Source organism: Schistocerca gregaria, chromosome 3 (assembly GCF_023897955.1).
Source record: "Schistocerca gregaria isolate iqSchGreg1 chromosome 3, iqSchGreg1.2, whole genome shotgun sequence".
NCBI lineage: Eukaryota > Metazoa > Arthropoda > Insecta > Orthoptera > Acrididae > Schistocerca > Schistocerca gregaria.
In genome coordinates, this window is record NC_064922.1 from 206,035,409 (window position 1) to 206,060,433 (window position 25,025).

The following is a 25,025-nucleotide window of genomic DNA, read 5'->3' on the forward strand; positions in this document are numbered from 1 at the left end:
GCAAACGATTTCAGTGCTGGGCCGTCAACAAGTGTCAGCGTGCGAACCATTCAACGACACATCATCGATATGGGCTTTCGGAGACGAAGGCCCGCTCGAGTACGCTTAATGACTGCACGACACAAAGCTTTTCTCCCCGCCTGAGCCCGTCAACACCGACATTGGACTGTTGGTGACTGAAAACATGTTGCCTGGTCGGACGATTCTCGTTTCAAATTGTATCGAGCGAATGAATGTGTACGGATATGGAGACAACCTCATGAATTCATGGTCTCTGCATGTCATCAGGAGACGATTCAAGCTGGTGGAGGGGCTCTGTAAGGTGTGGGGCCTGTGCAGTTAAAGTGATGTGGGACCCCTGATGAGTCTAGATACGACTCTGCAGGTGACACGAACACATCCAATCTGATCACCTGCATCCATTCATGTCCATTGTGCATTCCGACAGACCAAGGCAGTTCCAGCAGGACAGTGCGACACCCCACACGTTCAGAATTGCTACGGAGTGGCTCCAGGAACACTCTTCTGAAGTTAAACACTTCCGCTGGCCACCAAGCTGGTGGAGGGGCTCTGTAAGGTGTGGGGCCTGTGCAGTTAAAGTGATGTGGGACCCCTGATGCGTCTAGATACGACTCTGCAGGTGACACGAACACATCCAATCTGATCACCTGCATCCATTCATGTCCATTGTGCATTCCGACAGACCAAGGCAGTTCCAGCAGGACAGTGCGACACCCCACACGTTCAGAATTGCTACGGAGTGGCTCCAGGAACACTCTTCTGAAGTTAAACACTTCCGCTGGCCACCAAACTCCGCAGACATGGGCATTATTGTGCATATCTGGGACACCTTGCAACGTGTTGTTCAGAAGAGGTCTCCAACTCCTCGTACTCTTAGGGATTTTTGGACAGCCATGCAGTATTCATGGTGTCATTTCCCTCCAACACTACTTCAGACATTAGTCAAGTACACGGCACGTCGTGTTTTGGCATTTCGGTGTGCTCGCGGGGCCCTACACGATATTAGGCAGGTGTATCAGTTTCTTTGGCTCTTTAGTGTAGATCAGTGTTTGGAGATGTGTGTGTGCGTGGCAAAAATATTACTTTAGATTTGTAATTTAACAATAAGCTCAAATAAAGGGCAGAGTTTGGTTAAAATAAATAGAAAAATTGGATTCCAGTCTCAGGACACAACATAATTAAACGATAACCACTGGTTTCTTTCTAGTATGTATTTATTCCTCCAAGTTACTCAAAAGACTTACAAGGAAGCAGTCTGATGAATCGCCACGTCTGTGAGTGCTGTCGTAGGCGTTTGTTTGTCTTTTGCCATTCTTTATGTGCAAACGTCGTTGGCTGCACTTTTTTTACCAGGTGAACGTAAGTGTAAAACGACTCGGTATCGTGATGAGTTCACGTTACTGAACACGGTAACGCACTAGGTGAAGCCACCGTCACACGAATGGAGGCGGCTAACGCTGACGTGCCCGCAGACGGGATATCCGCTCACGAAACAAACCACCATCGGCACACGAGACGATCTGGTTAACTTGATTTTGCGCTCTCAGCGCTGACCAGCGGCAGTTGTCAGCTTTATTTGGCACGCAAACATTACAGTTTGCGTGAAAATGGACGCGCGAAAAATTCCTACGTTAGCTCTCTTAAAACGCACATTTCCTCCCTTGTACATACGCTAGTCATGTTGGTATTTCTGTGGTACACGTAATTAAAAACTTTAATAATCATGAACATGTAATAAGAGAACAAGGAGGGATACATGTCCAATTAGTAAGGGCATCAGCTTCCTCAAATCGAAGAAAATCTTTCCTAACAGAGAACGTAATTATGTTTACATAACATCAAATACTACAAAATTTATTTCTGTTAATTTCGTAAGAAAGTCCCACAACCTTTTAAAAAACACAAAGTTTAAAAAGTTAGATCTTACAGAACTCGAACCTTCCGTAGACGTGATTTCGCTTTCGTTTTTTCGTTTTCGCCTTTACCCACTACGCTAGAATATAGCTTCGTTCTCAGAGAGTTTGTATTTTATGTCTTAGACTTTTACAGGCTTTAATCGCCGAAATGTTATTAATTTGCATTTAATAGTAACAAATTCTAACAAGAAGGACAGGTTTTTCATGAATCTTCATTGTGTTATTGCCGTAAACGGCTTCTTCTCAGAACATGTGAGTTATGGCGCGGAAATTATTTAAACACCAACATGACGTTTCCCGTCGTTTTGTTACAAGAAGTCGTACCAATAACGATTCGTTCTCGAGACATTCAATGTGCTGATGCTTGGAAGCAGCATATATTCGTAGCGTGTAAAGTATAATATAAAACCCACCGAATACGGATTTCTACTGAACATGTAAAATGGCGTCTTGTTTTCTGTGGGCCTCAACGTTTCTATGTATGATTAAGGAATGTTCTTGCTTCCTATTGGTTCTGCTTTACGTGACACGTCGCCGAAATATCGTAGAACTTATTTTGCGTTTCACATGACGAAATGGCTCCTCAACGTGAAATAGCAGGAAGTGACGTCACAAAACTCGTAGAGCGCCACGTTAACTTTACGTACTTCGACCCGTGTGCCGACTCCTTAAAGTATTGCTGTACTGCTGTTCACTTAAAGCGAGGTCGCCAAGCGTCATCGATTCAATCAGTTTGAATAACTGGCATCACCAGAGATGTCAACCTGTCAAAAGAAGCTTACGAATTACTGGCTTCTAGGTTGAACGACAAAAATTTACCGTATGATAGAAAATGTTTTACTACATTTTTCTTCTCTCTAGTAGACTATTTTATATTTCGTCTCTAAATTACAGGACTCTTAGAAAAAAAATTGGGTCTTCCACAATATTTTCCAGATAATTGGCGTATAATTATTGACAGCTGAAAGCGAAGTTTGAAATTTGACCTTCTACATCAACGTGAACAAATACGATTGAACGCCAATTGCTTAGTCAACCAAAATGAAAGAACATAACACGACAGCTTCGGTATTGGAGCGATTTGTGCGGACTTAAATCTGGTAAACCTTCTCCTTGGGCAGCGGAGTAGCCGTACAAAATATCCTTGCCTCTTGTGCCTCTGGAGTATCAGACACAAAACACACCACTGAGTTAGAGAAGAGTGGCCTACGAGAGAAAACATGGACATTGAGGGAAAGAATGTCATTAATAACCTCTCAGTTGTACGAGAGAAAATCTCCTTTTCTCCACTGCATATCAAGCTGAACCTTATAAATCAGTCTATAAAGGCTTTGCATATAAAAGGAAAAAATTCCTCTGTTGTGTGCGGAAAAATTAAAGCCGAAATATTTGACGGTGCGCAAATAGGACAACTCATTAAGCATGCTGCGTTCGTGCATTCGATGAATGATGCTGAGCGAATAGCCTCTACTTTATATGTTACAGCTGTCGAAAATTTTCTGGGCCAAAGCAAAGCTGGAAAGTACATTCAACTGGTAAACGATATGTTTCACAGTTTCAAACCCCTTGACTGTAACATGGATATTAAGATGCACAATAATTTACGCGTCACTTAATCCTTTTTCTGGAAATTTAGTAAATATCAGTGAGGAACAAGGTGAAATATTTCGCGAGGATATTAAAACTATCAAGGACAGCAGCCAAGGAAGGTGGGATACGCACATGACGGTAGATACTGCTGGAGATTAAACACGTACTGTTCCATAATACATTCAAGAATGTTCCGAAAAAGAACCTTCCGAAGTGTTCAGCAATTAATTGGTTTCGTCGAAGACTTTCTTTTTTATTTGTATACATAATAATATTTGTTAAATATAATATGAAAAATTCTGTGTAATTTTTTAATTTGATTCCAGGATTTAACTTAAAGCAGTCTAACATATTTGCACTGAAATGTTACATTATAAAAATTTGAGCACTTACGCAAAAACGCCATGTTTGAATTTAGGGCATCAAATTAATATGAAATCACTTCCAAATACCCTGGCAGCAAACCAACTGTTGGTCTGTGTAAGTTAACTCTTCCCGATATCGGTCGCAGTCTTTGTTCCGACATGATTTAAGAGATTTAAGGTGCTATTTATTTGTGGTAACCCTGTTTTTCGAAACGATAAAACATACTATGTAACTGAACAGTGGAACTCTGTTGCTTCCTTCCTGGCTGAGCAGCTATACAGGGTGTTACAAAAAGGTACGGCCAAACTTTCAGGAAACATTCCTCACACACAAAGAAAGAAAATATGTTATGTGGACATGTGTCCGGGAATGCTTACATTCCATGTTAGAGCTCATTTTATTTCTTCTCTTTAAATCACATTAATCATGGAGTGGAAACACACAGCAACAGAACGTACCAGTGTGACTTCAAACACTTTGTTACAGGAAATGTTCAAAATGTCCTCCGTTAACGAGGATACATGCATCCACCCTCCGTCGCATGGAATCCCTGATGCGCTGATGCAGCTCTGGAGAATGGCGTATTGTATCACAGCCGTCCACAATACGAGCACGAATAGTCTGTACATTTGGTACCGCGGTTGCGTAGACAAGAGCTTTCAAATGCCCCCATAAATGAAAGTCAAGGGCTGAGGTCAGGAGAGAGTGGAGGCCATGGAATTGGTCCGCCTCTACCAATCCATCGGTCACCGATTCTGTTGTTTAGAAGCGCACGAACACTTCGACTGAAATTTGCAGGAGCTCCATCGTGCATGAACCACATGTTGTGTCGTACTTGTAAAGGCACATGTTCTAGCAGCACAGGTAGAGTATCCCGTATGAAATCATGATAACGTGCTCCATTGAGCGTATGTGGAAGAACATACTGACGAAACTAAAATGAGCTCTAACATGGAAATTAAGCGTCTTTTCTTTATTTGTGTGTGAGGAATGTTTCCTGAAAGTTTGTCCGTACCTTCTTGTAACACCCTGTATAACAGAACTGAAATTGTTATCAACGGGAAACGCGTTTTTATACATGTACCATCTGTGGATCCGGCCTTTGTGGCCGAGCCGTTCTAGGCGCTACAGTCTGGAACCGCGCGACTGCTACGGTCGCAGTTTTGAATCCTACGTCGGGCATGGATGTGATATCGTTAGGTTAGTTAGGTTTAAGTAGTTCTAAGTTCTAGGGGACTGATGACCTCAGAAGTTAAGTCCCATAATGCTCAGAGCCATTTGAACCATCTGTGGAACAAATAAATGCTTTATTCAACAATAATGGATGCATGACAGCCATCGGAACAGTGGACAAAATTTGAATTTGTGATGCACAACAGAAAGTACTTTCGTGTCTGATATACTCCTATGCCAAATGTTGAAGTGGTGAGATACGGCTTAATGGTTCAAATGGCTCTGAGCACTATGCGACTTAACTTCTGAGGTCATCAGTCGCCTAGAACTTAGAACTAATTAAACCTAACTATCCAAGGACATCACATACATCCATAAGTGGTGAAGTATGTCGTGGGTACTTATAAATACGTAGCCAATGAGACAGCAAGAAAATCAAGCGATCTGCCCGTCGCATGGAACGAGAAATCTATAAACAGCAGTGATTATTCACATGTTTTAGGATAGAAGTACAGTAGCTACTCAGTATTATGGGTTCCTCACTTCGAACCAGAAACAAAACGGCCACACCACCCCTAGCCCGATGAAAAAGTTCAAAGCCTCTCCCTCAGCCGGTAAGTCATGGGGACGGTCTTCTGAGATTCTCTTTGATGTCCTACCTCATGGTGCAACGATTAGTTCTGAAGTATATTGTGCTACCCTAAGGAAAATGAAGAAAAGATTTCAGTGTGTTCATCACCACAAAATTGTCCGCCCCCGGTATCTGAATGACCAACGTGACGGATTGTCAATCCTCTGGACCCGGGTTCGATTCCCGGCTGGGTCAGTGAATTTTCTCCGCCCAGAGAGTGGGTGTTGTGCTGTCTTCATCATCATCCCATCATCCTCATCTACTGCAGGCCACCGAAGTGTCTTCAAATTGAAAGACCGGAACCCGGCGAACGGTTCTGCTCGGGGGGTGGGGGGGGGGGGGGTGGAGGGTGGGGGGGGGGGGGAGCTAGCCAGACATAAAATAAAATAAAAACACAAAATTGCAAACGAACTTCTACTCCATGGCAACATAAGGCTTCAAACATGTGGGCGCACCCGAGATGAGCTCACAGAACCTCACTGGACTGTTCTTCCTCATCCACCCTCCAGCCTTCATCTCCCACCTTTCGACTTTCATCTGTTTGGCCCAATGAAGGATGCACTCCGCAGGAAGCAGTACGTGGATGATGGGGAGGTTGTTTATGCAGCAAGACGTTGACTCCGACGACGACCAGTAGAGTGATACCAGGCGGTCATGCAGCTCCTGCCAGTAAGGTGACGTAGGGCCGACACACTGAACGGAGATTATCCTGAAAAATAAGGTCTTTTAGTCAGAAGAGTGTGGAATAAATAACAAAGAAAATGTGTTGCGTTGCTTATTGAAAGCCCTTCGTGCTATAAAAAACTTCTGGCATAGAAAGGGGTGAGATACAAGTCTAGATGGGTATTCAACAATGTGACGGAGTATATTAAATGTCTTATGGGTAATACGGTGGAGTTCAAGGCTAAATTAAAGAACTTTTCATTAGGCAACTCGTTGTATTCCATTAAAGAGTATCTTTTTTTTAAATATTATTAATTGTGCAGAAGTAGTACAAAGCTGTATCACTTTTGAACATGTCATCCTCACGTTCAATGCAATTCCTCCAGCACTTACAAAGTGCATGAATTCGTTTAGAAAAAAAATAATCTTTTGGTAGTCCGTGCAACCTCTCATCCACCGCGTGTCGTACTTCATCAGAACGGAACTTCTTTCCTCCCTTTGAGTGGTCCAAACATATGGAAATCACTTGGGGCAAGGTCTGGTGAGTATGGTGGATGAGGAAGACACTCGAAATGCAGGTCTGTGATTGTTGCAGCACTTTGTGAAACTGGAGCAAATCATGCACAATGTGGTGTACTGATCCATGACTAATCTGTAAACATGCTTCAGTGTCATTCAGTGTCACTCGGCGGTTTTCCTTCACTATGGCTTCAACTGCTGCAATGTGCTGTGGAGTCACTACTCGTTGTACCTGACCTGGACGAGGAGCACCTTCCACTGAAGTCACACCATTTGAGAACTTCCTTCTCCATTCGTAGACTTCCTGCCGTGACAAACATGCATCGCCGTACTGAACCTTCGTTCGTCGATTAATTTCAATAGGTTTCACACTTTCACTACGTAAAAACCGAATAACAGAACGCTGTTCTTCCCTGGTGCAAGTCGCAAGTGGGGCAGCCCTCTTTATACTGATACTGCGACAGTATGAATGCATCTGCACTATGCTGCCACCTACAGGCCACTCATTCTGCACGCTGTTTGTAGCACTCTTACCAACTTACAGGATAACGGCGCGAAATTTCGATTTGTTATTACAAATTTGAGGTTTTCATTTGACTCACTCTCGTAATTAATATGAGCTGTGTGATATAATTCATAATGCTAAGTCATTTCTTTATATTATGCTTAAATAAAATGTACATCACAAATTTGTTTTCACATCATAGAGACCGCTCTCAGCATCATCCATAGAATTCTGCCTAATGTTGTTGTTGTTGTTGTTGTGGTCTTCAGTCCTGAGACTGGTTTGATGCAGCTCTCCATGCTACTCTATCCTGTGCAAGCTTCTTCATCTCCCAGTACCTACTGCAGCCTACATCCTTAAGAATCTGCTTAGTGTATTCATCTCTTGGTCTCCCTCTACGATTTTTACCCTCCACGCTGTCCTCCAATACTAAATTGGTGATCCCTTGATGCCTCAGAACATGTCCTACCAACCGATCCCTTCTTCTAGTCAAGTTATGCCACAAACTCCTCTCCTCCCCAATCCTATTCAGTACCTCCTCATTAGTTATGTGTTCTACTCATCTAATCTTCAGCATTCTTCTGTAGCACCACATTTCGAAAGCTTCTATTCTCTTCTTGTCCAAACTATTTATCGTCCATGTTTCACTTCCATACAAGGCCACACTCCATACAAATACTTTCAGAAACGACTTCCTGACATTTAAATCAATACACGATGTTAACAAATTTCTCTTCTTCAGAAACGCTTTCCTTGCCATTGTCGGTCTACATTTTATATCCCCCCTACTTCGACCATCATCAGTTATTTTGCTCCCCAAATAGCGAAACTCCTTTACTATTTTAAGTGTCTCATTTCCTAATCTAATTCCCTCAGCATCACCAGAGTTAACTCGACTACATTCCATTATCCTTGTTTTGCTTTTGTTGATGTTCACCTTATATCATCTCTTCATGACACTGCCCATTCCGTTCAACTGCTCTTCCAAGTCCTTTGCTGTCTCCGACAGAATTATAATCGGCTAACCTTATAGTTTTTATTTTTTCTCCATGGATTTTAATACCTACTCCGAATTTTTCTTTTGTTTTCTTTACTGCTTGCTCAATATACAGATTGAACAACATCGGGGGAAGGCTACAGCCCTGTCTCACTCCCTTCCGAACCACTGCTTCCCTTTCATGTCCCTCGACCCTTATAACTTCCATCTGCTCTCTGTACAAATTGTAAATAGCCTTTCGCTCTCTATAATTTATTCCTGCCACCTTCAGAATTTGAAAGAGAGTATTCCAGTCAGCACTGTCAAAAGCTTTCTCTAAGTCTACAAATGCTAGAAACGTAGGTTTGCATTTTCTTAATCTAGCCTCTAAAATAGGTCGTAGAGTCAGTATTGCCTCACATGTTCCCATATTTCTACGGAATCCAAACTGATCTTCCCCGAGGTCAGCTTCTACCAGTTTTTCCATTCGTCTGTAAAGAATTCGCATTAGTATTTTGCAGCCGTGACTTATTAAACTGATAGTTCGGTAATTTTCACATCTGTCAGCGCCTGCTTTCTTTGGGATTGCAATTATTATATTTTTCTTGAAGTCTGAGGGTATTTCGCCTGTCTCATAAATCTTGCTTACCAGATGGTAGAGTTTTGTCTGGACTGGCTCTCCCAAGGCTGTCAGTAGTTCTAATGGAATGTTGTCTACTCCCGGGGCCTTGTTTCGACTCAGGTCTTTCAGTGCTCTGTCAAACTCTTCACGCAGTACCATATCTCCCATTTCATCTTCATCTACATCCTCTTCCATTTCTATAACATTGCCCTCAAGCAAATCGCCCTTGTATAGACCCTCTATATACTCCTTCCATCTTTCTGCTTTCCCTTCTTTGCTTAGAACTGGGTTTCCATCTGAGCTCTCGACATTCATACAAGTGGTTCTCTTTTCTCCAAAGGTCTCTTTAATCTTCCTATAGGCAGTATCTATTTTACCCCTAGTGAGATAAGCTTCTACATCCTTACATTTGTCCTCTAGCCATCCCTGCTTAGCCATTTTGCACGTCCTGTCGATCTCATTTTTGAGACCTGGCTAAAGCAATGTAGATAAATAGGAAAGTAGAGCAGTGTGTCTTATATAGTGTCATCCAATAGCAATCTAAAAGCTTCTACGATAAAGTTGGATGATCTCAGTTTTCACGATGTACGCTAGCTGCTCTCTGTGTAAACAGACAGTATACATACGCAGTCTTCTTTGCCAACGGTAAGAGTGACAGTTATTTTATGCCGAAGTACTCTCTGTGTTCCAGATGGACGTCTGCGGAGTGATGTTGGAGTGGGACGTCGCGACTGCCGCCAGCATCGCTCACTCGGGTACATTAATCGGCGGCCGCTGGGTGCTTTCCATCGTAAGTACTCTGCCTCGTGCCTCCCTTCCCCTGTTAACTGCTTGGTGCCATTCATAAACCCGGCACCAGAGCGGCTTTCACCATACACGTCTAAGCTGCAGGGTCAGTGCTCCTATTTGACGTTGCAGCCGAAATTCTTTATTAGAAGCGGCTCATGTTATTATGAGGACTATGGAACCTATAGACTGGACTTCATTGAGCAGCATTCATTTTTGGAGACATAGCAGCAGGTCCTGCCGCAAAACTTCCGTGGGTTCGCAGACCTATTCATCAAAGATAGCAGCTTCAACTGTAGGTGTCGTTATGGTTTATTGTGGTCTAGTGCGAAGCTATGGTTTGAACTATTGTATGACTATTAACTCAAGTTTAAATGAGGATTTTTAAAGTGCAGTCCATATCCCTTCCTTTTATCCAAGCAAAATGATTCTCACGAAAAGCGCTTCCCAAGGAAAGGCCCAACGAAAATTCCTGGATTGTTATTCGACTCTCCACAACATGTAAGGAGTCTGATTAACTCCGTATGTCCCTTGGCTGAGAGAGGTACTTATAGCAATGTTAGCCATCCCTGTCAGTGACGGTAGTACATTTTACTCTCGCCAGCTGGAGATCCCCAACCTACACTACGTAGCATCAATAGCGATTGTCATAAGAATGGGCACTGGTAGCGTATGGAGTTCGTTTGTGATTATTTCTCCGGAGCTTAACAGGAAAGGTAGGGAGGTGACAATAGTACCCTCCGCCACACATCGCAGCCTGAGTTGCTGAGTATTGTAGATATAGAAGTACGGAGTCCGCTGGAAAAAATGTGTACACACGTTAAGGAACTAAAAGTACTAATTATGTGTTCATTTTACATTTAATAATTGATCATACATGTTGTACAACCTTCAGTTTAGCACATGGTTACTATAAATGTTCACCGTTGGCGGCTATACACGTAACAGAACGACGAACGGTCGATGCAACTACGTCAGTCAATGTTACAGTGGAGACCGCGGCACATGTCGCTATAATCTCCTGGCGAAATTCCTGGATAACGTTGATAGATCTTATCTTTCACAGTTCCCCACAAGTAAAAGTCCATAGGTGCTAGATCTGGCACAGTAGAGGGAACTGAAAGAGGCCTCCTCGCCCAGTCCAATGCCCCAGAAAATTGACATGCAGGAAAGCTCATACAGTTAGGTGGTAGTGTGGTGGCGCCGCGTTCTGTTGGTAGAAGACCTATTCATCAGCTCCACAAAGCGCACGTATACCTCGAAAAATTTGCGTACCATTTCCAGTTACACTTCTCCAGTGACAGTAGCATCAAAGAAAAAGGGTCCTACTAAGCCCCTAGATGATAGTCCACACCACACATGAACCCCTGGTAGATTGACCGCTTTATCCACATAAACATGTCGATTTTCGGTGCCCAGTACACGCTGTTATGCCGATTCACGGTTCCGTTAATTTTGAATTGTGCATCGTCACTCCACACTACCTTTGTCACAAACCGTTCGTCATCAGTTATCATTTGCTGATACCACTCCCAAAATTGCATTCGGCGATCAGGATCGTCGTCATTAATCGCGTGCAGAAATCGTGGAATGTAAACTTTCCACTTTGCAACTTTCAGAATTCTTCGTACTACTTGTACTGCTAACCCCCACTTCACGAACACATTCCGTAGCAGACATCTGTGGAGAATTAACAAACGTTTCTAACACGAGAACCGACGAAGCAGGACTTGTAGCTGTACGCAGTCTTCCTTTGTGAATATCACATATCGTTCCATGCAATTCAAACATGGCATGATGCATTTAATATTTAGGCGGGTTGGTGGTTCTGTTTCAAACTCCCGCCTCCACTGACGTTGCACTTCAGCGGAAGTATGAAACTTGAAAAACCAGTTCAGAATACATTTTCGATGCTCGAATGTCAAGCGTGCTCCAACCATCTTGTTTTCTCAATACCAAAATGAAAGTACTTACATCTGTTGAGCCAAAGACCCTACTACAACACGCTGGTAACTCAAATCGAACGATAATATCGATATCTCGATAGAGCCTGACAAAGAGTGTATGCATTTTTCTGGCGGACTCTGTAGATCATGATAAACTTGTTAGAAAGAATTTTTCGAAAGTAAAACCATGAGAATGGGATTAACCACCATAACAAATGTGCAGGTTGCGTTGAATGCAATGGACTCAGATACAAAAAACGTGTGATGATCCTGAGCAGATGATTGTTATCACGAAGTGCGAAGATTTCCATAAAATATGACCAACAGCCATGTTTAAAATCTTGACCAACAGTCTGATTTATTGGGTCCTCGGGAGGACGAAAAACGATCAAGAAGTGGGTTCGTATTGTGAGCAGTAGTGTAACATATTGATAAAAGTTCTTAAAAATCCTTGGATAAACATATAAAAAAATACTTATCAAACATTTGGAAAAGGAAAACAGTGAATGAATACATAACACATAACGCAATATCTATTAACGGGATTGAGAAATTAAAAAAAAATTACATCTGACGCAGAAGCTTGTAATAATTTAACTTCAAAAGGGAGTAGGAATCTGGATCCAGTAATTCGTTAAAGATAGGAAACGTACTGGGAACACGCAATAAAGAGAAGATTTAAGGAAATTAAAATACACATATAAATAAGCAGAACCAACCAAGCATCATAAGGGTAAAATTTGATAAGCTACTAAAATTTTGTCGCCTTCTGGTATGTAAAATGGTTCAAATGGCTCTGAGCACTATGGGACTTAACTTCTGAGGTCATCAGTCCCATAGAACTTAGAACTACTTAAACCGAACTAACATAAAGACATCACACACATCTATGCCCGAGGCAGGATTCGAACCTGCGACCGTATCGGTCGCGCGGCTCCAGACTGTAGCGCCTAGAACCGCTCGGCCAGTCCGGCCTGTTCCGATATGTAATATCGTTATTCGCATGTGTAAGAGAAGTGTAAATCAGGCTATTATCTTAGACAGATTAAAATATCCCTCTCTTTCGAACGGTGATGCCACAGCCGCGAATGAATTCATTGCGATCGCCTTCCTATGTTTAAGGAGGCAATGCGTACAACTGTTATCTTTCTTAAATGCAATTTTTGGATACGTACACAATCACAGTTTCAGTTACTGAGATAGCTGTTTACGAGTATACATTGAGTTACTACATAAAACAATTTTATGTGATGAAACATCGCCAGGTGTGGGCTTTTGAGATTTATCTGAGACATTTGATGGTAGCGATGCTGTAATTCATTTAGAGTAACTACCTTCTTATGGAATTTATAGCTTAGCATGCGTTAGCGTTAACACATATTTATGCTTAAATTATGGAAACGTATACTAATACACAAAGTAAGGTCATAGAATCTGCACAGAGACAACTTACATAGAGCGCCCCACAAATTTTTATCATGACTCAGTGCTTCTTTTGCTCAAGCAAGTGGTCTGTCACTGTATTTGAATCGGGAAGCAGAATTACTCCCTTTCATAGATGGTAGTAGTTCAATTTTCACGTTGACCAATGAGGTATAAACTGCCAAAAGAGAAAATGGTGTTTTGTGAGAGTTATTACCTGAATTTGCGCCTGCAAAAACATATAAACTTTGAAGAAAAAAACACAGTTGAAAGAGTCTGGTACTACCAAAAACTTCGGTTAATGTGTTGTACCTACAAGAAATAGTAAAAAAAGTACGTAAACTGCTCAGAAGTGGGTATTCGTATGTATATCACGAAAAAGCTGTGAAAATTTTTATTCTGTCTACCAGATGATGACGTAAATTGTTGTGAGTTAACGAGCATTTCGCCCTCATTTAAGTATATGGCCGAAAGAGTCAGCCTTCAGGAATTGTGAAATGAGCTCTGTCCTCCAGGACCGTGTGCCACAAAGAGCGCAGATTCGCCGCAAGATGGGGAATTCACAGGCGTCTATTGTGCTGAAAGAGGTCCAAGTGCTGTAGTGTGCGAGTCAGCGAGTGAGACAGACGAGAACCTACGTCATAGGGAAACCCCGTAGAAGCTGTTTGTGGCCAGGGAGACGCAACAGTGTTAAATATGACGGACCTAAGAGTGGCCATAAAGGGAAATATTAATGAATACTCCTGTAGTGATTCAGGGAATGAAGGCCACAGTAATCTTAATCTACCATCCATCATACATTTTCATGGTGATCCCAATAAAACTTGAATATTGATCATATCTATAATAGTTTAGGATTTACTGTTAAAGTGAAATTAACAAGTTTTGTAACAAAGACCTCAATGAAACTTCCTGGCAGATTAAAACTGTGTGCCCGACCGAGGCTAGAACTCGGGACCTTTGCCTTTCGCGGGCAAGTGCTCTACCATCTGAGCTACCGGTGCACGACTCACGACCGGTACTCACAGCTGTACTTCTGCCAGTACCTCGTCTCCTACCTTCCAAACTTTATAGAAGCTCTCCTGCGAACCTTGCAGAACTAGCACTCCTGAAAGAAAGGAAATTGCGGAGACGTGGCTTAGCCACAGCCTGGGGGATGTTTCCAGAATGAGATGAGACCAAAGGTCCCGAGTTCGAGCCTCGGTCGGGCGCACAGTTTTAATCTGCCAGGAAGTTTCATATCAGCGCACACTCCGCTGCAGAGTGAAAATCTCATTCTGGAAAGACCTGAATGTTAAAATCTTAACGCTTTGGTCGATTGTAACGATCGACACTTCCTATAGGAGCTCATCATTAAACTGACAAATGTTGTAAATATCATCGCTGCAACTTTATTTGTTTAAAAGATGTAGTAAATTTAAATTATCAGTATTTTCAGTTAAGCATAATAGCATCATTTGCTCCACACAAGACATATTGAACGATGACAGCATGACACCTTATTGAATCATTATGCAATAGAATATTTGTTGTAAAGTTTAGTGTATAATAATTACTTTTGTTCTCTATTTCTTTATCAGAAAGCACTTTGGTGCAAGGTTACTGGCCGTAACATTCTAGGTTAAGAAGGACATTGTATTGGTGTTATGTAAAATACTTTAACGTTTATTATGTAATGGATATTATTGTTACTTTATTTAGTACATGATAATTGTCGAGCTTTGATTATTTAACTATATTAAAATGTAAAATCATGTAGAATAAGGTGTAGCCAATCAAATGAACGGCTTCAGGAAAGGGAACTGCCTTAGTCAGTTGAGCGAGGATGCTCGGCTCGCGGGAAACGCGACCGGGGACGCGAAGTGAAACGACTTAGAAAATTTCGCGGTCTGTGGTATCACGGGACTTAGTCTCTGAGCGGTGAGCAGCCGCGCGCCTGGTATGAACTGTAACATTTCGCGTAGTTAACGAGGTGGAGTATTGGACTTGTAAATTGCGATGAGATTGTGAATGATCGAACTGTGTCAAATGGATATACGCTCGAGTGTAACAGTTATTCTAAATACGTCCACTTTCGATATTAGTTTGCTTTCTGAATGAACATTAATCTAACCAAATCGCAACTGTGTGGCCTGCATCATTTATGGGTCTTTAATTCGGCTCCCGACATTATTTTTACTGTTGTTATATGTTATATTAATGTTGTTTCATACAATTTCGCAAAGTTGCTATGAGCCAGACTATTTAACCAAAGGGTCACAAGTGTCAAATTTAGGGCGTGTAATGCGACACGTGCGGATCAACTCATAGACGAGCTGAGCTAAGATATTTCGACGAAGAGGAACCGCATGTGAGCCCGAACATCTTTGGAGTGTTAGCTCGTATTGTCGAAAAGACAATAAAGGTTTCAGTAGCTTTCTGATGGTACATATAAGAATTTCTTCTTTGAAAGATGAGAAGCTCACCCTAAAGAAGATTTCATTTTCAAGAAAAGTTCTATACCGCCATCATATCTTTGAATGTGTATGGACCTCTGAGGGCGTTCAGTAAATACCGCAACATTTTTATTTCCAGAAAGCAGGTTGGTTTTATTTAGGATTCAAATTCATGGTCGATGTCGGAGCCAATGTCTTGCTGGATCAGTAACCTCCCCATCATCCACGTATGGCTTCCAGTGGAATTCATCCTTAATTACACTAAACAGATGGAAGATGGGATGGTCGGGATCCGGGCTATAGAGTGGACGAGGAAGGTCAGTCCAATGACGTTTTGGAGGTCCTGTCGGGTGAGCAGACTTGTGTGAGGCCTTGCGTTGTCATAGAGAAGGAGATGTTCGTTTGTATCATTTTGGCGACGAACACGCTGAAGTCGTTTGTTCAGTTTTCTGAGGGTAGCGCAATACACGTCAGAGTTGATCGTTGAGGGAGGACATCAAACAGAATATCCCTTTCATATACCAGAGGGCCGTGGTCGTGTCTTTACCTGCTGAGGGCGCGCATTTGAATATTTTCTTCAGACGAGAGGCGGTGTGATGCCACTCAGTGGATTGCCATTTTGTTTCCGGTTCGACGTGATGAACCCATGTTTCATCCGCTGTGATGATGTTGGACAAAAACTTGTCAAGATCAGCCGCTATCAATTCCGCACAGAAGGTCCATCGTTGCTCTTTATGATCTTCTGTGAGACGGCGAGGAACCCAGCAGACAAACACCTTTGCCTACACCGACTGGAGGACGAGTGTGTCAGCACCCCCAAACAGAGACATCAACAGCTACGTGTACATGGATGAATTTTATCCATAGTGGATGCTATTGAACTTCGTCACTGTTACTTTATAGGTAGTAGAAAAATTTTCGCTACCAGTCACAATAAAAAGTTATTTATTTGTCACACGACCGGTTTCGTGCTTGCGCCCATCCTCAGGTGTTTATACATTCATGTACATGTCTATATTGCTGGTGATCACTGTATAAATACAAAAAAAAATATTTGCTGGTGACTAAACAGATACAAGTGGGACAATTGTAAATGGCAAGGCAGCATTTCTCGAAAAAAAAACTGTACTTACATAAAGATGAAGCATCATTATTATACGCCACTGGCCATTAAAATTGCTACACCAAGAAGAAATGCAGATGATAAACGGGTATTCATTGTACAAATATATTATACTAGAACTGACATGTGATTATATTTTCACTCAATTTGGGTGCATAGATCCTGAGAAATCAGTACCCAGAACAACAACCTCTGGCTGTAATAACGGCCTTGATATGCCTGGGCATTGAGTCAAACACAGCTTGGATGGCGTGTACAGGTTACAGCTGCCCATGCAGCTTCAACACGATACCACAGTTCATCAAGAGTAGTGACTGGCGTATTGTGACGGCCAGTTGCTCGGTCGCCATTGACTAGACGTTTTCAATTGGTGAGAGCTCTGGAGAATGTGCTGGCCAGGGCAGCAGTCGAACGTTTTCTGTACCCAGAAAGGTCCGTACAGGACTTGCAACATGCGGTCGTGCATTGTCCTGCTGAAATGTAGGGTTCCGCAGGGATCGAATGAATGGTAGAGCCACGGTTCATAACACATCTGAAATGTAACGTCCACTGTTCAAATTGCAGTCAATGCGAACAAGAGGTGACCAAGACGTGTAACCAATCGCATCCCATACCATCACGCCGGGTGATACGCCAGTATGGCGATGACGAATACACGTTTCCAATGTGCGTTCACCGCGATGTTGCCAAACATGGATTCGACCTTCCTGCTACTGTAAACAGAAGCTGTATTCATCCGAAAAAATGACGTTTTGCCATTCGTGCACCCAGGTTCGTCGTTGAGTACACCACTGCAGGCGCTCCTGTCTGTGATGCAGCGTCAAGGGTAACCGCAACCATGGTCTCCGAGCTGATAGTCCATGCTGCTGCAAATGTCGTCGAACTGTTCGTGCAGATGGTTGTTGTCTTGCAAACGTCCGCATCTGTTGACTCAGGGATCGAGCCGTGGCTGCACGATTCGTTACAGGCCGTTGGGATCTAACACGGCGTTCCGTATTACCCTCCTGAACCCACCGATTCCATATTCTGCTAACAGTCATTCGATCACGACCAACGCGAGCAGCAATGTCGCGATACGATAAATCGCAATCGCGATAGGCTACAATTCGACCTTTATCAAAGTTGGTAACGTTATGGTACGCATTTATCCTCATAACACGAGGCATCACAACAAAGTTCCACCCGGCAACGTCGGTCAACTGCTGTTTGTGTATGAGAAATCGGTTGGAAACTTTCTTCATGTCGGCACGTTGCAGGTGTCGCCACCGGCGCCAACCTTGTGTGAATGCTCTGAAAAGTTAATCATTTGCATATCATAGCATCTTCTTTCTGTCGGTTAAATTTCGCGTCTGTAGCACGTCATTTTCGTGATGTAGCAATTTTAATGGCCAGCAGTGTAGTTACGCTGTGGTGACAGTTTTTCCACTTAGTTGCACAGTTATCATTTTCACGTCCTTTTCTTGTATTTACACAGTGATCACCAGCATTATAAACATGTACATGAATGTATAAACACCAGAAGATGGGCGGAAGCCCGAAACCGGTCGTGTGACAAATAAAAAACCTATTATTGTGACTGCTAGGGGAAATGTTTCTGCAGTCTGCATGGATACTCTGAAAGTCACACTGAAGTGCTTGACAGTGGGTTCAAGGAACTACCTTCACATTAATTGTCTATTATTCCAATCTCTTTCTGCGCGTTGAATAAAACGAACTCCTGTATCTTTCAGTGTGAGCTCCGATTACCCTTATTTTATTATGATCATCTTTTATCACTATGTAGTTCGACGTCAGCAAAACATTTTCGCATTCGCGGGAGAAAGCTGATGATTGAAATTTCGTGAGAAGTTCGAACGCAACGAAAAACGCCTTTGTTTTGATTATGTCTTCCCCAAATCCTGTATCATCTCAGTGACACTCCCGCTCCTATTTCTCGACAAAAGATAACGTGCTGCTCCTCTTCTTTAAACTTTCTCGGTGTACTCCGTTCATCCCATCTGATAAGGGTCCCACACCGAGCAGCAGTACTCCAAAAGAGGATGGACAAGCGTAGTGTAGGCAACATGTCTTGCAGATCTGTTGCATCTTCTAAGTATTCTGCCAATAACACCCAGTCTTTCGTTCGCCGTTCCCACAACATTTCCTATGTTTTCTTTCCAACGTAATTTATTCGTAATTATAAATCCTAGCTATTTAGTTGAATTTATGGTTTTTAGATTTGATTAATTTGTCGTTTAAACGAAGTTTAACTAATTCCTTTTAGCACTCATGTGGATGACCTCACACCTTTCATTATTTAGGGTTAATCGGCAATTTTCGCACCGTACAGGTATCTTTTCTAACTCATTTTGCAATTTGTTTTAATCTTGTGGTTTTACTAGACAAAACAATCTGCAGAACAATCTGCAGACAATCTAATACGTATGCTCAGATTGTCACCTAAATCGTTTATATAGTTAAGGAACGGCAGGTGACCTATAACACTACCTTGGGCAATGCCAGAGATCAATTCATCAGTTCTGTTTTACTCCACGACTTCCGTCAGTTACTACTAACTGTGACCTCTCTGACAGGATGTCGCGAATCTAGTCACATAACTGAGACGCAATCTGACTACAATCTTCCTGTGAATACAGTGTCAAAAGCCTTCTGGAAATCTAGAAATACGGAAGCAATTTGAAATATCTTGCCAATAGCGCTGAGCGCTTGGTGCAAGTAACGGTCTGGTTGTGTTTCACAAGAATGATGTTTTCTAAATCCGTGTTGACTGTGTATCAATAGACTATGGTCTTCGAATTAATTCATAATGTTTGGTCGCAATATACGTTCCAAAATCTTGCTGCATATCGACGTTAATGATATGGGTCTGTAATTTAGTGGGTTATTGTTACTGGTGTATGTAATTTAGTGGGTTACTGTTACTGCCTTTCTTGAATATTGGTACGACCTACGGAACTTTCCAATCTTTGGGTACGGACGTTTCATTGAGCGAGCAGCTGTATATGATTGTTCAGTATGGAGCTATTGCATCAGCATACTCTGAATGGAACCTAATTGGTATAAATTCTGCACGTCTTGCTGAGCAGGGAGGTGTTTGTTTGTGATCCGTCGATCATCTCGAATGAGAGTGTCCACACGTTCCAACATCGCAGGAGTCACACCTGTGTGCGGCCGGCCGGTAAGCGTGAGGTCGGACAGGTTTGCACGACCTTCTTCCAATGATGACAGATATCTCGCCCAATGACTCACCGCGCTTTCGTTCACAGACAGGTCTCCGTAGACATTCTGCAAGCGACTGTGAATATCTGCAATGCTCTGGTTTCTCGCCAAAAGAAACTTAATGACATTTCTCTGCTTGGAACGTACCTTAGCTACAGACGCCATTATCAAGGCTACTTAAAGCGCTGCCACCTGTTTGATCTTCATGAAACTATAGGGATGAAGCGGGAATATTTCAGGATGTCCCAAAACGAATTCCGTATTTATGCGACCGAAAGTGTCACAGAAAAAAAATGCACTGCATTACTTATTGAACACCCCTCGTAGATTCAAGAGCAGCATGGAATACAAAATAATAAGTGTTATGAAATAAAATGAAATAGCTTTACTGTGATATGATGGTGGTGGTGGGGCGTAGCTTCCTTATTTAGTTTAAAATGAAAATTAAAAAACGTGCAGCCGTTTCTTTTGCATTCAATTTATTTAAGCAACCTGTCTCCGTGTTTCATTCAACACCCTCAGGCCCCTTGACCAACTTAATTAGAGACGTATCCAATCTCGTGAGCAGTCATAACAGGAACTAATATTAAATGACCAGTGCCTGTGGGTCTGTGGTTCACACGACACTAGCCCTCCGTTCATCAGCTGGCGACTCGTGGGTTGATAAACGAAGGGATCAATGACTCGTCGGTTGATGAACGACCTGATCAACGACTCGTCGCTTGATGAACGAAGGGACTGTGTCGTGTAAACCAGATATCTACAGACACCGGCATTTAACACTAGCTCCTGTTATGACTGCACACGAAGCTGGATTGCTCCCAATATACTTTGGTCAAAAGGCCTGAAGATGATGTGTAATGGAACACCGAAACTGGTTGCGTAAATAAATTAAATGCAAAAGAGAAGGCTGCAGATGTTTTAATGTTCATTTCATACTGAACAGCCAAAGTCCCCATGACCACCTACTATAAGGATGGGGGACACACAAAGATTTTTTGAATTTAGCTTAGCTCAAAAGTTCTTGGGCATACATGTTGCCAAACACGTGAAACTATTGTAATATTTTGTATTTTGGGAGGCTCAGAAAAAAGGAGAAAGGCGCATCTCACTAGTTAATAGATGCCTAAGTATCTTAATGTGACGTTTCAAATGGCTCTGAGCACTATGGGATTTAACATCTGAGGTCATCATTCCCCTAGAACTTAGAACTACTTAAACCTAACTAACCTAAAGACATCATATACATCCATCCCTAAGGCAGGATTCGAACCTGCGACCGTAGCGGTCGCGCGGTTCCAGACTGAAGCGCCTAGAACCGCTTGGCCACACCGGCCAGCAATGTGACGTTTATTAGATTCAAGTGTACCTTCGCTGAACACAGAAAAGGCTGGTTCTTCGTCTAGTGCGTGTGATGTGGAAGGAAACGACCAGGTGGATTCACATGTCGTAGCCTGTCCGACCCCATAGCTGAGTGGGCGACGCCGCAGATTGCCATGCGCGGGGCCCGGATTCAGTTCTCGGCTGTGTTGGAGATTTTCTCCTGTCTGGGACTAGGTGTTGTGTTGTCCTCACATCAATCATCCTCATCAATACGCAAGTCGACGAAGTGGCGTCAACTAAAGGGACTTGCACCATGCGTCCGGTCTACCCGAATAGAGGCCCTCGCCACGCGACTTTTCATTTAATCTCGTAGCCTAGCTAAATATTTGTGTGTGTGTGTGTGTGTCTGTGTTTGGATTAGGGGAGTTCACTGACGAGTGTATCTGCGCTCTTACTAAATTAGTCGAGACGAGTGCGAGAAAGTACATAAATATCAGTCTGTGATAAAATTGCACTCACTCTCACCCAATCTCACCCATGATCACCTAAACAGTAACACTATCTCACATCACGGAAGACAACGATGGTTCCAATGGTGCAAATGGCTCTGAGCACTATGGGACTCAACTGCTGTGGTCATTAGTCCCCTAGAACATAGAACTACTTAAACCTAACTAACCTAAGGACATCACACACATCCATGCCCGAGGCAGGATTCGAACCTGCGACCGTAGCAGTCGCACGGTGAAGACTACGAGAAAAGTGTTCAGATATTCTAAAACTGTTAAGTAAAAATAAATGTCTCTAATGAGATGGTATTACACTAAAAGTCATACGTAACCACCAACAGGCAGTAAGCTGCAGTGTATGATTAGTGAAACTCATGCAATTCATCAGCAAAGTCTCTTTGAACAACTGGTATTAGTGATGGACCTCAGTGTACGTTACAACAAAATCCGACGTTCACAGAAGTTTCACATGTAAGCAGAGAAATTACTATCAGCTTCATCGTAAATCCAGTCGAACTGACGGATGAATGTAGGGAGTTCAAAGGTGGATTCTTGCCCCCTGAGGCTTACAGATATTCTCCGAATTGATGTGCTTTGTCAGTTGTGTGATATAATTGCCTGTTATTCGCAACGTGCGTCAGAGATAATCACGCTACGATTCCACCCCAGCGGCCCATGTAATGCTGTCGATACGGATCATCCACGCTTAAATTCAAAATACCGATTATCGTTATAACACACACAATCTCAGTGTAACTCCTCTATATTGCGAGTGGTAGTTCTTTGTTATTTTCACTTGCTAATAAAGAAAAATGTAAGAGTTTCTCGGAAATTATACACTGAAGCTAAGAAAAAAATTGTTTCTTAAAAGAACGACAGTAAATTAAAAGAAATACTTGTTTCAGAAAAGGAGAATGGTTTATCAGGTTCGCAGGAAAATTATTTTGCAAATAGGTTAAGTCAAAATGATAATTTAACACAGTTGCTTATTCAGATACAAGACTTGCAGTTCATATCAAAGCTGTAACGTTAGATAACGTCGCAGAATGAAAACCGGAAACCTGATTATGCGCAATCATACTCAAAAGTATCCGGACGACTCATATTCCGTTCCGCCTGATTCGTATGCAACCAGCCGGCCGTAGTGGCCGAGCGGTTCAAGGCGCTTCAGTCCGGGACCGCGCGACCTCTACGGTCGCAGGTTCGAATCCTGCCTTAGGCGTGGATGTGTGTGACGTCCTTAGGTAAGTTAGGTTTAAGTAGTTCTAAGTTCTAGGGGACTGAAGTCCCATAGTGCTCAGAGCCATTTGAACCATTTCGTATGCAACCCACATAATGTATCTATCTTGGAGGTACTCTATTCTCTTTTCGGTACAGTTGTTTGACTATGCAAAATGCTTACTACATCAGAATACTACTGTTTATGGCTATCAATCCAGATGCAAGTTAATAACACGATATCATCACATATCAGGTAACTCGTTATTAGAAATGACACAGTCCTTAACGTTTGTAAACCCAAAATCTTTACAATAAACAACGCTCCAAAGAGTATGTTTCAAGCTTTTGTGCTGACCGAGCGGTTCTAGGTTCTACAGTCTGGAACCGCGCGACCGTTACGGTTAAGTCAAGTCCCATAGTGCTCAGAGCCATTTGAACCTTTTTTTCTGAAGTGGAACCCAGGACTCCTACCCAACAACCATTGTATCTATTAACTAACCATCTAAAATCTTAAAACTGTCATCAGTCACAAGTAACAAACTATGTGCATGTTTAAACCTGAAATGACATTATGTAAAGTTTGTATTGGACGAACCTGGGACCTATCGCCATCGTTTTCTAGCCACGAACATCTGTTTATTTCAGCGGTGGTGACATATACACATGCCTGAACTGGAAATAACGTGACGAAAAGTTCCCTACTGCCTGAGAATTAAATCACACAAATATCATTATTGTTGGCTATACGCAAAGAGACGTTAACTATTGCAATATTTATCACCCGTTGCTAGGAATGGCATGTTTGAACCTGAAATGATATAATGAAACTTCTATGTCTTACTGGGTATCGAGACAGGCACAAATTGTTATCGTTGACAATGAATGGAGAGACTTTAAAAATAATGATTATTTTTCATATGCAGTATAGTGTGCGCAAGTTACAGATTAAAATCACAAAATCCCTACGTAGGGGATGTCCACGAAGTTTTAGCTTCTTCACTATTGCAAACACCCTTTTCAACACACTGTACCAGTACAATTTTTCTGTTTCAACATATGACTCGAAAGCCGGCCGCAGTGGTCTTGCGGTTCTAGGCGCGCAGTCCAGAACCGTGAGACTGCTACGGTCGCAGGTTCGAATCCTGCCTCGGGCATGGATGTGTGTGATGTCCTTAGGTTAGTTAGGTTTAAGTAGTTCTAAGTTCTAGGGGATTAATGACCACAGCAGTTGAGTCCCATAGTGCTCAGAGCCATTTGAACCATATGACTCGAAATGGTTATCTGTTGTTCCAAGAAACTTTTTTCTTGTTAAGAGTGATAACTCAGAATTCTTGTGACCAAGTGAATTCTAATGATGTGATAACATATTAGAAATATTTTTCCAATCTGTAGTCGGCCCTTACCTCCAAACAATTTACATAGTGCACAAAAAACAGCACCGGTGCTACAGGCGTATACTAGTAAACCACGCAAAGTTGATTCTCCATTTAAAAGTTTACGGTAAAATACATTTTTGTTCAAATATCTGGTTTTATCGCCTATAGACCTTCTTGAAATAGAAAAATCAGCGATACAATTTTGGTTAATGCCACGTTGCAAGAGAGTGTCGATTGTTGACTCATTGACACACCATTCTGCAGGATCAATACTAACGATTTTATTTCGATCTGTAATGTCTGACTCGACACTTAGCATTTCGTGAAACTCTAAATCAGGAACAATTTGCTTTTCTTCATTTTTAACTTTTTTTTCGTCTGTATTTACTTCTCTTACAACAGCTGCAGTGCCAGAAATATCATCCGTACCACTTGAACCCGAAGTAGAACCAGTAACATTTTTTGCGAAAAATTTATCTATTGTGCCAAGCGCTTTTAGAACATTTTCTTCTCACTCTCGCCTTTCCTTCGATAATTTCCGAAATGCCGCCCCACTTAATTTTGCGCGTTGCTTTTTTCACTGTTATTCATGTTAAGGCACCTACAAAATTTTCAACCAGCAGTCAAAACAAAAGAAAATAAATTGTAAAAGGAAAGAAAGAAAGGCTGTATCCAGTTCCAAT

The 25,025-nt window shown here is 42.2% G+C and overlaps 1 protein-coding gene across 3 annotated transcripts in view; it reads left to right on the plus strand.

The window, feature by feature from the left end:
• Nucleotides 1-25,025, plus strand: part of LOC126354357 (peroxisomal leader peptide-processing protease-like) — a 1,193,162-nt gene that overhangs the window by 931,363 nt on the left and 236,774 nt on the right. For all 3 annotated transcript variants that reach the window (XM_050003932.1, XM_050003933.1, XM_050003934.1), the window contains one exon: nucleotides 9,674-9,772. In XM_050003932.1, coding sequence (XP_049859889.1) covers nucleotides 9,674-9,772 — 99 coding nt within the window. The remainder of the gene's footprint in view (nucleotides 1-9,673; nucleotides 9,773-25,025) is intronic.